The sequence below is a fragment of the Chaetodon auriga genome, chromosome 4 (assembly GCF_051107435.1).
Source record: "Chaetodon auriga isolate fChaAug3 chromosome 4, fChaAug3.hap1, whole genome shotgun sequence".
Lineage (NCBI taxonomy): Eukaryota > Metazoa > Chordata > Actinopteri > Chaetodontiformes > Chaetodontidae > Chaetodon > Chaetodon auriga.
In genome coordinates this window covers 3489775-3501553 of record NC_135077.1, presented here as the reverse complement: position 1 = coordinate 3501553, position 11779 = coordinate 3489775, and the positions used below count along the sequence as shown (strand labels likewise).

Genomic DNA, 11779 nt, shown 5'->3' with positions numbered 1-11779 from the left:
CATCATTTTCAATGTTTTATTTTGAAATATCCACACAGGTTTCATTGAGACACTGTATACAATGAACATTAAAAGTTCAGAATATTGAGTCAGATGTGCATTCATCTAATTTCAATCTACATATTCCTTGAATACAATTATCCTTCTGAATTACAAAATCATTTTCACACCTTAAAACGATGTGATAAGGATTTCAATGTGTCTTTGATACACAAATTTAAAAATGAATTTCCTCTGTAAAGAAAACAAAAGATGAAACCTGATAGAAATGTGGAAACATGGCGAGCAGTTTTTTCTGAACACCTCTGCACTCTGCAGGTTTTAAGCAGGTCTGATCATGACTGATTGTATCTATGCAGCGACCCAGGTTTGCACTTCGCCATTCTTTAAATAACTGTTTGTAATGATCGTCAGAAATTCACTTTGTTCAGCATTACATTACATTAACCTAATCTGTATTTCATCATTTTAGTGATCTCACCATAAGAAACATCCAATAAGCATATTTTAGACAGTTTTAAATAGTAATCATTTTATGCTATCACAGATTCTTGAGGCTATCAGAGCTAAAGATAGAAACTTAAAAATGATTGGAGTCTGGCGATATTCTGTTTTTTTTCTCATTATCAACATCCCATTAAAAGACCAAATATATGCTAGCAGCTCTGTAAGGCATAGCGGTGCTTTGAGATAAATGCTAACATTACTTGAACAGTATTAATCCAAAGCTGAAAATAGTTCCTAACAAATGCACTATTGTGTTCTGATTGAGTAATGCTAAAAACTACAGCTGCTTTAGCAAATAATTTAGCCTTGTAAAAAAATTAATTAATAAAGTATATATTTGCAAGCCGTTTAAAGATGTAAATGTTCAGCAGGAGACAATGGGGACAGGGAATGGAAAGTCACACAGCAGTGAGAGATGGACTAACAAATTGTTGCTTTTGGTTTTTCCTTGGGATCCGACAACAATAAAAAAAAAAAAAAAAATTAAAAAAGCCAACCTAATCCTTTAAAGGCAACTTCAGTCAGCACCACACAGCTGAAAGGCCAACACTTTCTTGCATGTGTTATTTTCTTTGTCTGACTCTTGATACGCTTAGAGTTGGAATTCTCTGTAGAACCATTTCTTACACCACAGGAATCTACTAAAGGTTATAACTGTAAACTAATAAATATCATGAAGATTTGCCTAAATGTGTTTTCACCTTGTGCCTTCATCAGTGCACAATGCACATCTTTACACCACACACACAGTCACACACACATATATATGTACACGGCATCTCAAAGGCGCGTCATTTTCAGAATCTTTAGCTCGATCTTTATCTCATCTTCCACCTCTGTCTCTGCACTCATTGCAGGGTTATCGTACACCTCTGTGTGAGGTTTCTTGTTATCCTCCACAGAATCTGTCTCTCCGTGCTCCTGGTCATCAGCAGCCAGCTGGCAGCATTTGCAGCAGCAACAGCATTTGGCCGTAAAAACACTGACCACTTTGTCCCAAGGAGCCAGCGAGTGGGCCCAAAGAGGCAGGAAGTCCCAGGATCGCAGCGCCGCAGGCAGACACCCAGGCTTCCTTTTCTGCAGTACGTTGATGACTATGATGAGGATCAACATGACGACCAGAGGTGCACCCACACCTACCAGCACCGGCCAGCCAGCCAGCGACAGGCTGAAGACAAAGAGCGGTAGAACGAAGAAGCAGCAGATGATGTAGACAGCGGCGAACCAGCGGTAGGAGGCGGTGATGTTGCCCAGACCTTTAGCCAGCCGGATAGGAAGGCGGGTGAAGGGGATTGGATACCACAGAATGATGCCAGAGATGTTGAACAGGAAGTGCACCAGGGCAATCTGGAACGATCATCAACACACTTTACTGATGTGCTTAAGTCATTATTTTTCCTCGTCATAAAATAAAAAAAAGTGTGGGTTGTGGACATGGATGATTGCACTGGGTCAAGTGAGGTGTCAATAGAAAGGTCAGAGTGCAGGCGCCATTTTGATATCAACGTATCACCTAGATGTGCATTATAACTGGAATTACAATGGAGAATTCTTGGAAGATTAGCATGTCTGCCATCTAATTTTACTGGACTGGATCATCTGGACTGTCAATGCAACAAGTTTTTGTCAAAAGAAATTCATATAAAAGCTCAGTCAGTCAGTCTGGTCATTCTACATATGTGCATGTTTGTGTGTGTGTGTGTGTGTGTGTGTGTGTGTGAATTACTGACCTGCAGAGCATCAGCCAGTGTGTCTCCAGGACTAGCCATAGCTGCCAGGATGGCTGTGGTGGTTGTGCCAATATTTGAACCCAGAGACAAAGGGTACGCTCTTTCTATACTGATGACACCGATACCTATTCAAACAAATAGGACGCTGGTTGAAATACATATGTTCACAACCTCCGTCTTCCTCTCCACCTGCCATTCTTTCATTTGTCCTTCCTGTTTAACCAGGAAATTAGCTACAGCTATCAGCTTTAAGTCTTGATAATTATAAACAAAGAAACAAACAAGGAAATGACAACAAGCAAACAAAGCGAGTGTGTTCTCCGCTGCCTTCAAGCTATTTTTGTTAAGAAGCAGAATCAGGTTGTCTGTTCGTTTAAAGTGCAAAATAGTACATAGATTTTGATGATGAATGAGATGGATGGATGGATGCCCTCACCAACAAGTGGAGTAATAGCAGAAGTGAAAACCGAACTGCTCTGCACAATGAAGGTCATTCCAGCTCCGACTAAAATGGCAATGTAACCTGTGACCCAACCAAATGGAAATGGGAAGTCTGCAAACACAAACATACACACAGCATCCACATATTATTAACCAATGCAGTCACATTCACATTTACCGCACTTGACTACTGTATATACAGTGTGCACAGTGCTCACCGGTGTTCAGGATCTTCTTGATGACTGAAGCCACCTGTCCCTTCAGCATGGAGTTAAGCAGCTTGACGATGAGGATCAGGCAGGAGCAGAGCACCAGCAGAGAAAGAGCCAGCAGGATCAGACCTACTGCCATGTCGGACAGATTCACATCCACGAAGAGATGCGTACCTGCAGGCACACAGAGACACACGCATGGCAGCTCTGCAGAAATGACTCTGAGGATACAGACGTGACTTGTGATGACTCATATCCTCCTTGTTTTAAAGCTGCATGAATTGATTTTTTTTTTTTTTTTTTTGGCCCCTTGAGGGCAGAAGAACTCCACAAGAACCTGAGAGCACACACACTCACATACTGTGTTTATCACTTGATGAAGTTAGATGTGTGGTTGGTGTTGCTAGATGCTCCACACGTTGTGTTAAAAACTGCTGTCTTTTGCTGCTGGAAATGGGGTCTATACGTTTGTGAAGGGTGGGCTTACATTTCTCGATATTGTATGTTTTGGAAATGTTCTTCATTGTGTAGGTGTAGTTGCCATCGATCCAGCAGTGAGATGAAGACGTGCAGTTCTCTGGACCGGGAACTGTAACGTTCATCAAGCTCTGAAACACAGCCACAGTTCGACAATGAAGTTTTCAAGATGGAATATTTTGGAATATTTGGTACAGAGCTGACGTGTCTTTGCTCTTACTGTGTTGGTGAAGGTTTGGCACCATTTCTTGATGAGACTTTTATTCCTGGCTTCTGGGTCTCCGGTGGCAATCCCACTAATGACAGACTGGTCCAACTGAGTCAGAGAGGAAGAGAAAGAAAGTGCAGAAAATGTACGACCACGATGAAGATGATAATGTTGGATAATGGCTTAATGTTTTATCTCTCTGACACACGAGTGATTTCTGTAGAATAACACAATGGCATTCTTTTGTGACAGTGGCTGACGAAGCCCTTTATTTTCGTAGGTGGTGAAGTCGCCCGTTCAGTTGAACTGCATGTTTGAGATCTCATCAAAGTGGGGAGACAGTGATGGCCGCTCCATAACCTTCACCTTTTTCTGCTGAAGGATTCTCTTTGTCTTGCCTTTTGGATCATTGTCATGTTGGAAAGTCATCATGAGTCCCATGTGCAGCTTCTGGGCTGATGAAAGCAAACTGTCCTCCACCTCCATGCTTCACAGTAGGGATGGTGTGCTTTTCATCATAGGCCTTGTTGATTCCTCTCAAACATAACGTTTATCGTTGTGACCATAAAGTTCAATTTTGGCCTCATCACTCCAGATGACTTTTTTCCAGAAGTTTTGAGGCTTGTCTAGGTGCTGTCTGGTATGTTGACGGCAGGCTGTCTTGTGATGTTGGTGCAGAAGCTTGTAATTCTGCTCAAATTGCTTGTGGGTTTTTCTTTACATCCCAGCCAATTTTTCCAGCACTTGTGGCTAAATACCTGTGCTGGTCTACCCGACCATGTCTTGGTACAGAGAAAACCCCTAATTTTCCACTTCTGTGCATTTAAACACAGTGTTGCGTGAAGCAGTTCTTCTGCATTATGTTAATTCTGTGGTCTATTCTGAAAAGTTTGTTTACATTCTGTGTTACCCAAAGACACTGGGTGAATCCTTGAGATGTAACAAACATGCTGAGTGCATTTCCTTCCCCAAAAAACATTTGCAAAGCTGATTTTTGAATATCTTGAATGCACATTTGAGTGCGAGCGATCTTCTTCCTCCCTGTTACTTGGCACATTGGTGAATGACACCAGGCTGAACCAGACCACCTGTGTGCTTGTACATGGGCATCTTTGTGAACGTGCAGTCAAAGCAGTGCATTGCTCCATCGTGCTACTAGTGGTCAAAAACTCCACAGGTAGACCCGAATGACAACAGATTTCAGATTCGAAGAATAAAGATGGGAGGAAGTAACAACTACATCATCAGAAACAACATTTTACCTGTATAATAGACTCTGTGAGGACATCAGTGATCACATTTAACAGGTCCGGGGCCTCTCCACTCTCAATATTGAAGGAGTCTGTGATGAGCTTGGTGACCACGTACAAATAACCAGTGGCAACCTCCAGAGGCAGCAGCACCAGTACAGAGAGCCAATTGAAGAAGTCATGCACTGTGGCTCCTGCAAAAGCCCTGGGTACATTGTGAAAGGAGGTGCATAAAAGCAAAGTAAGAAGACCTGATGGGAGCTATATATTATAGCTGTCTCAGGAAAAGTTATCTCGAAAGTAAGTAGGTAAATACAATTATTACAATTGCAGTATAATTATTTTTCAGATTATCTTGAGGGTCATCAGTCAGAGATTAGATAAGAAATATTCGTGTTTTGTAGATAAAGGGGAAGAATACGTTTTATTAGGTAGTGAACATATTTTACTGTCTTGGGACTAATAAAACTCTTTTTGACATTTTTGCATATGCTGTAACTGTAACTTAAAGTACAGGTAAGCTGTAACTTAAATGTTGAACTGACTGCATGTGTTGTGCTGATGCATCTGTGAGTTTGTTGCCAATGTCGATGTTCTTTCATTACAGGTCAATGTATTTACTTGACTATTAGAGCAATAAAAGATCATTCATCAGGGTCATACAGCAGATACTGTTGCAGCTTATCTCTGCATACTCTTGCAATTATATTTTGGGTCATATATGCATATTCACAGCAGAGCACATTGTTCTTGAGAAACGTATTCTGCGGGCTTTGTGAACTGCAGAGAGAGAGACAAAGGAAGCTTACCTGCGGAAGGTGCTGCGATCACCAGCCTGCGTCATGGCGACTAGTGTGTTGGTGACCGAGGTGCCGATGTTGGTGCCCATGATGATGGGAACAGCCAGCTGGACCGAGAGTACTGCCAACGCACACAGTTCTCCTTCATCATCACTCCTCCTGCTCCTCCACACCTCCAACAACATCATCCTTCATGCGTATGTACTGTGCATAGATCTGTGTGCCTGTATGTGTGTAGGAGCTAATACTCACGTCCAGAGGATACCATGCTGACAACTATGGAAGAGGAAGTGGACGAGCTCTGGACCAGCAGGGTGACCAGAACGCCAATGACCAGACCAGCCAGAGGGTTGGACAAAACTGAGTTATCCTGAAAGATGTCACCTGCTGCTTTACCTGGACAAGGTGAACATGGAGAATGTACATTTTCAAAACAATGCTCGTTTCCACCTTCAAAACGATACGCAGCAGCTGCATATTAACACCACGTTAATAGGAAGATATTTTGACATGTCACAGCAGGAAAAGGTGTAAATGATAAAATGAATAAAGGCTGAATTTCATTTAGCTGCTTCAGTTTCGTTGTGCTGGTATGTTAGCTCACTGTCACGCTGTCAGGACGTACTGGGACACCTGTTATCAATAACATGTGCTTTTCCTATTATGACAAACTCAAAAGTCTGCTGTGAAAAGTTTACGGGTCATCATAACACCCACGTCTGGCCTCAGACAGACATCAGTGTGTTCACCTCCAACGAGCTGGAAAGCTGAGCTGAGGATGTCGAGAGAGCAGATGAACGTGTAGAGGAGACCCAGCAGCACGATCAACTTCCCCACCGACAGCAACACTCTCAGCACCTTCCCTTTGGTGTCCAGAGCTGAGACGGAGCCAAGACATGGATGGGGTTTAAAAAAAAGGGAATAACATTATTTTTCATTTGTTAATATCATTTTTAGAGATTTATCCATTTTCACTTGTCGTAGCAGGAAAAACAGAGGTGAAACAAACGAAGGCTCTGTCCATTTGAGGGTATCAGTAACCTGCGTTTGTCCTGCTGTGACATCTCTGCCATGAAAAGGCTTGAGGCAGATTCATAGGAGGGGGGGGGGGGGGGGGGGGGGCTTTTTAAAAGCATTTCACTGTCATTTTATTATCACTGTATGATCTAAAACTTGGTCGAGAGTATAAACTGTAAGTTGACACGTTTCTTATCTGCCCACTGTCCTCCACACAAACCTAAACTTAATCAAACAAAGATTATTCCAATAGTAATTGCTGCCATTTGTAGAATCATAAAAAAATAATATTGCATTCATACTGGATTAGTCACTCTTGCAGTAGGTTACTTCACTGAACAGTGACTCTTACATGAAGTCACTGTTTAACTCCTGTGTGCAGTATGTTGCCACAGACTCAGCTTTCTCTCTGGCTACTGTCTGGATCACATCCATACTATTTATGACCTCGAACTAATCACATCAGTGTCACTGAAGTGATTTATTGTTTTACCAATGAGGCAATAAAATCTTTGAAGTTCAGTCAGTACAGAGCTCATAAAAAGCATGAACAGACTTTGGAAAGCTTTTCTGTTTAACGACATTGAACTGGAGTAGATCTAATGTGGCTTTTTGAACCTTGAACATGAAAGTGACAACATATAGTTATCTGAACGAATTGCAAATATAAAACACGTTTACATTAGTATTCACCCCCTTTAATACGCTTAAAAATGGTGCAGCCAATTTGTTTTAGAAGTCACATAATTAGTTAAACGGTGACCACGTGTGTGTGGTTGAGGGGTTTCATTTGATTGTAGTATAAATACACATGTGTCTGGAGGGTACACGAAGACAAAGGAACTCTGAGCAATTCTGCAAAAAAGCCACAGGAAATGAACTTTGATTTGATAAGAAGTGAAACACACTAATAAAACATGTCCGCGGTGGTGAAATCTTCTTAACGTCACGGTATAAAACGAGTTACTCCAGACGTGTCACACTGTACATACTGTGAGTATCTTAATATGTAATGTGCTATTTTATTTGACAAAAACAGTAGACCTGACAGCTCCTGTGTGGTTATGTAACAATACTATGCGGAACACTTTATCATATCTACAGAGGGCTATATGTCATCCATTAGTAATGTACTGACCACATGTATCTAATCAGGACACACGTTCCTCTATAAAAACAAGGATAAGACAATGGTGGACTTGTACTTGTAATAATGTCAGATGGGGACATTATGAGTCTTCACCTGACCATGGGACCCCTGTGTCCTTCAGCTCTGGCAGGTCCCACGGGTCTGTGTCCTCCGGCTCGTCCTCAATCAAAGCCATAGTGGAGTGAGCAGGGCTCGCTTTGACCTCTAAGACAAACAAAACCCTCAATAAACTTTCTGTCCTTTCCTTACAGCTAAAGACATTTTAATGGTATCTGCCTCTTAAATTCTTCCATAGCCTTCTGTTGCAGTATGAAAACTACCTTTGCTGTGATTTCCATGTCTCTCATTTGGGTCTTCCTTGCATTTGTTCTCGGCAGCCATTGGCTGAAAAAAAAGAAAAAGCAGAAATATTATTCCAAACTGTGGGAAATGTTTGTTTCTTGACTTTTATTTGTCACTATTTAAAGGTCACAGAGAACAATTTCCAGAAGCTGAGATCAGTGTTTTCAAACTGCTGCTTTATAAAGAGATTGCAGTTAAATCAAATACGCCAACCTGAGTGTTTGCCACATAACTCATGATGCTGGTTGGAATCACATCATGTCATTACATTTTACAGACGTCAGTTGTATTTAATCCTTTGTTAACCGCAGGCCAACTCTATCTGAGCATGTACGAAAAAAAAAAAAACCCATTACATTTTGATTTTCAGGATATTAGGTTCAGAAATATCACACACAATCACACATACACACACACACACACACACACACACACACACACTGTCTCTCACATGCCAGGGTATTGATCTTATTGTCACATGGTCTGGCTGCAGTAAAATTCCATTCACACAACAGTGTACCGCAGAGAGAAAGCAACCAGCCAAATCAATACTGAAAAAGTGTTACACTTCAACAGTTTCCTGTTTGAATGTGTTCGTTAACTATTCATAAAAGTCTCTTACAAATAAATGCAACAATATTATATCACATAAATCTGTTTTATGTGCAATTTACCAAAGCCCTGATTTCTATAATTACTTAAAACAGTATCACTACATTAGATTATGTTTCATGTGTTGAGTTTCAGTTGGTGTTTCCAAGCTAAATTTCAGTTTCCTCCATCAACATGTAATAATGTAGCTATTAGTAATAAGCTTGATAAATAGGAATAATAACATTATGTTTTAATGTTCCCTTTTAATATCATTCAAAGGGACAAATGCTGAATTCATATCCCAGAGCTTTCAGGTGACAGCAGTAACATAGCATGTAGATCTAGAGATCGTTTGTCCTCACCTGTGGCAGGCGCAGTGAGTCCATGCTCCGTATGTGCTGCGCTCACCTGGGCTTCACGCTTAGAAATACAGGTAGAGCGGAAGGCTGGGGGCGGGTGGTCCGTGGAGGGCAGAAGAGAGTGATGTGCAGCGTTTACATCGCCAGGAACTTTTCCATCTCACAGATAAGACGAACAGATATGACACACCTTTCAGACCTTGATTGCTCCTACCTGACTCTGCTGTAATCTCTCTGCAAGTTGTTTTGCAAACTGATTCACATGATACCTGATTAGTCTTGAGCTGATGGTCTGCTCAACCTGTGCACTTTATGAGCCTTTATGCCCAGCATTCCTAAGAGCTTCTGTTGTTTGTTTGTCCGGTTTGCAAATGTTTCCATCCATTTAAAATAGACATGCCCGCAGAGAAACGACTGCCTGCACCTCTCAACAAACTTTCCAAATACTCTGTTACATCTGCCTCGCACAGCCCTCACAGCGACGGTAGCTCCAGCTGGTGGACCCTGAGGTGACCTGTGTGAGAGGAGCGGCACGGAGAATGGCTCCCCTGACAATGGTTTATCCCACGGGGGTGTTGGTGGGTGGGGTGTGGGGGGTTGCAGGATGTACACTGTGTTGCACAGTGTACACTGTGAATGTGGGTGTGTGCTATTTTGGGCACACAACAAGATTTTTCTACAGCGATCTATTGATACATCAAGCCATTGTTCAATACTTCAGAATATCAATGACCTAAGTTTAGGCCTGTAGATGTGCTGATGATGCCTGAGAGGATTTAGAGGAGAGAAAGTCGGCCCAGGCCGCACTGATGCATTGACTTTCCATGGAAGTCATGACCTGACAGTGTTAGGTGAGGACAGACGGGGAATCCAACATCCTCTTTGACAGCGTCTGTATGTGACATGTCCGACACTCACATACAGTCACCACCACGGCATTTTTACATCTGAATGCACAAGAGCTCTTTGTTAAAGTGTATTTATGTGCCGGTCTAACACAACAGTCCTGCAATACGTCCTACCTTTGTGACAGGTGTGTCTGCTACTTAGCTTACCCTCAATGTAAGAAATGGGCTGGACAAAATAATAGAAATAGCTGTCAGTATATTACACCACAAACTGCAGCCTCCAAAGTTATTCTCTGAAACAGTTTCAACAAAACTGAATATTAAATGTCATTAAGGTAGGACCTATTGCAGGATTGTTGTATTAGACTGCATTAGTTTTAGCCAGGTGTGGCTTATAATCTTTTGTTTGTCGGGGCAGTACTCAATGATAAACACTGGTGGGGGTGATCAAGCAGGTAAAATGCATCTGTGACGCAGTATGTCAGACCAAAGGCCTATTTGAGTGGCCCAAGTCTCCACAGTGGCTTCACAGTGAACCAAGTGAGACCTAAGTGCCCCTAATGATTGTCACAGGTGCCCCAATGCAGCCAAGCACCCATGTGATCGGCCTAAAACCGTGTCCGATGGACTGAATTGCTCCCCTTAGGATAAAAATAAAGCTAAGCCTACTCTGTCACACACACACACACACACACACACACACACACACACACACACACACACACACGCAGTTCAGACACAGAATAATTTTGGTCTGACACATCCTGTCATGTCATGCTGCCAGTAAAGCTGAATGAATGATAACAGGCAATAAAGGAAAAAAAACACATCTATTTTTTGTTTTATCTATGAATGTTAATGTGCTTGTTGTGATTTAGTCTCTTCCTCTTTAGACAGGCTCTGAATAAGCAGGTGTTTTCTATCTTAAATCTTCAACTTTACCAAGTTTTGAGTGCAACATCAGAGACTTTTTTGCTTCATGCAACCACCCATAGGAGGCCATCAAAGTCTTCTCTGTTAAACATTGTGCAAGTGCAACAGCATCACCTAGTCTCCATGCAGTGCCATTACAGCATGAACCATTTTGTTCTTATTGGCAATGTCTTGACATTTATCAGATACAAATAAACTAACTTAGTGTATTTTTTGATTTTCTTTCTGACATCACATTTTTTTTCTTTTAATGTGTAAGATATAACCGTCTGTGGGAGTGCTGATATATAGTAAATCGCTCATGTTACATCAACAGAGAAACAAGCAATGTAAGCAAGTAAGGAAATCTATATTTAATCAAATTATTTATTTCTTTATTTAATTTAAGAAAGTGAGTGTGATGACATTAAAAAGCAATATCTATTACAATGCCTAAAGTCCAGATGTGCAATTCTGACAGCCATGATGTATGTACTGTATATAAGTATAGGTACGTGAGGAACAACATTTCATTCAGCTGTGCATATGGATGAATGACAATAAACAAACTTGAAATAATACGACTGAAAAAGAAAACCACCACGATAGCACATAATATGGAAATAAAAGAAATTCGATTTTATATTATGATGTAATAATATGCCACATAATACAGTGTAATATAATGTTAGACACGTTACTTCTACTCTTTAGTGCCGTATGCTGGGATGGCTTGTCAGTATTTTCTCGGCCGCTAGAGGTCGTAGTTCGACATTTTAATACCTTCGCAATGACTCTTAAACTTTCAAAATAAAAGATCCAGTTTAAAGCTCTAACTAATGTTGTCTTTTAGGATTAAATACATCAGTAAAACAGTAATGTGCGACTATTTGAAAATAATTTCCCCCTGTTACTGTGTCTGGTTGTTCACT

General features: G+C 41.2%; 1 protein-coding gene across 1 annotated transcript; it reads right to left on the bottom strand.

The window, feature by feature from the left end:
* On the bottom strand, positions 1 to 7967 carry slc34a2a (solute carrier family 34 member 2a). The gene is made up of 11 exons (XM_076727534.1): positions 7886 to 7967; positions 6375 to 6503; positions 5878 to 6021; positions 5635 to 5746; positions 4838 to 5030; positions 3588 to 3683; positions 3378 to 3498; positions 2897 to 3064; positions 2674 to 2790; positions 2238 to 2362; positions 1 to 1854 (listed from the first exon to the last, which is right to left on the bottom strand). The coding sequence occupies exons 1-11, from the start codon at positions 7965 to 7967 to the stop codon at positions 1288 to 1290; spliced, it is 1854 nt and encodes a 617-aa protein (XP_076583649.1). The 3' UTR covers positions 1 to 1287.
* Positions 7968 to 11779: the final 3812 nt, after the last annotated feature.

Coding starts and splice junctions, on each gene's coding strand:
- slc34a2a (XM_076727534.1), bottom strand. CDS start 7,967: ATGGCTTTGATTGAGGACGAGCCGGAGGACACAGACCCGTGGGACCTG. Junction 6,504..7,885: donor CACAGGGGTCCCATGGTCAG/GTGAAGACTCAT, acceptor GCTCCGTCTCAG/CTCTGGACACCAAAGGGAAG. Junction 2,363..2,673: donor TGCTATTACTCCACTTGTTG/GTGAGGGCATCC, acceptor TTGTTTGAATAG/GTATCGGTGTCATCAGTATA.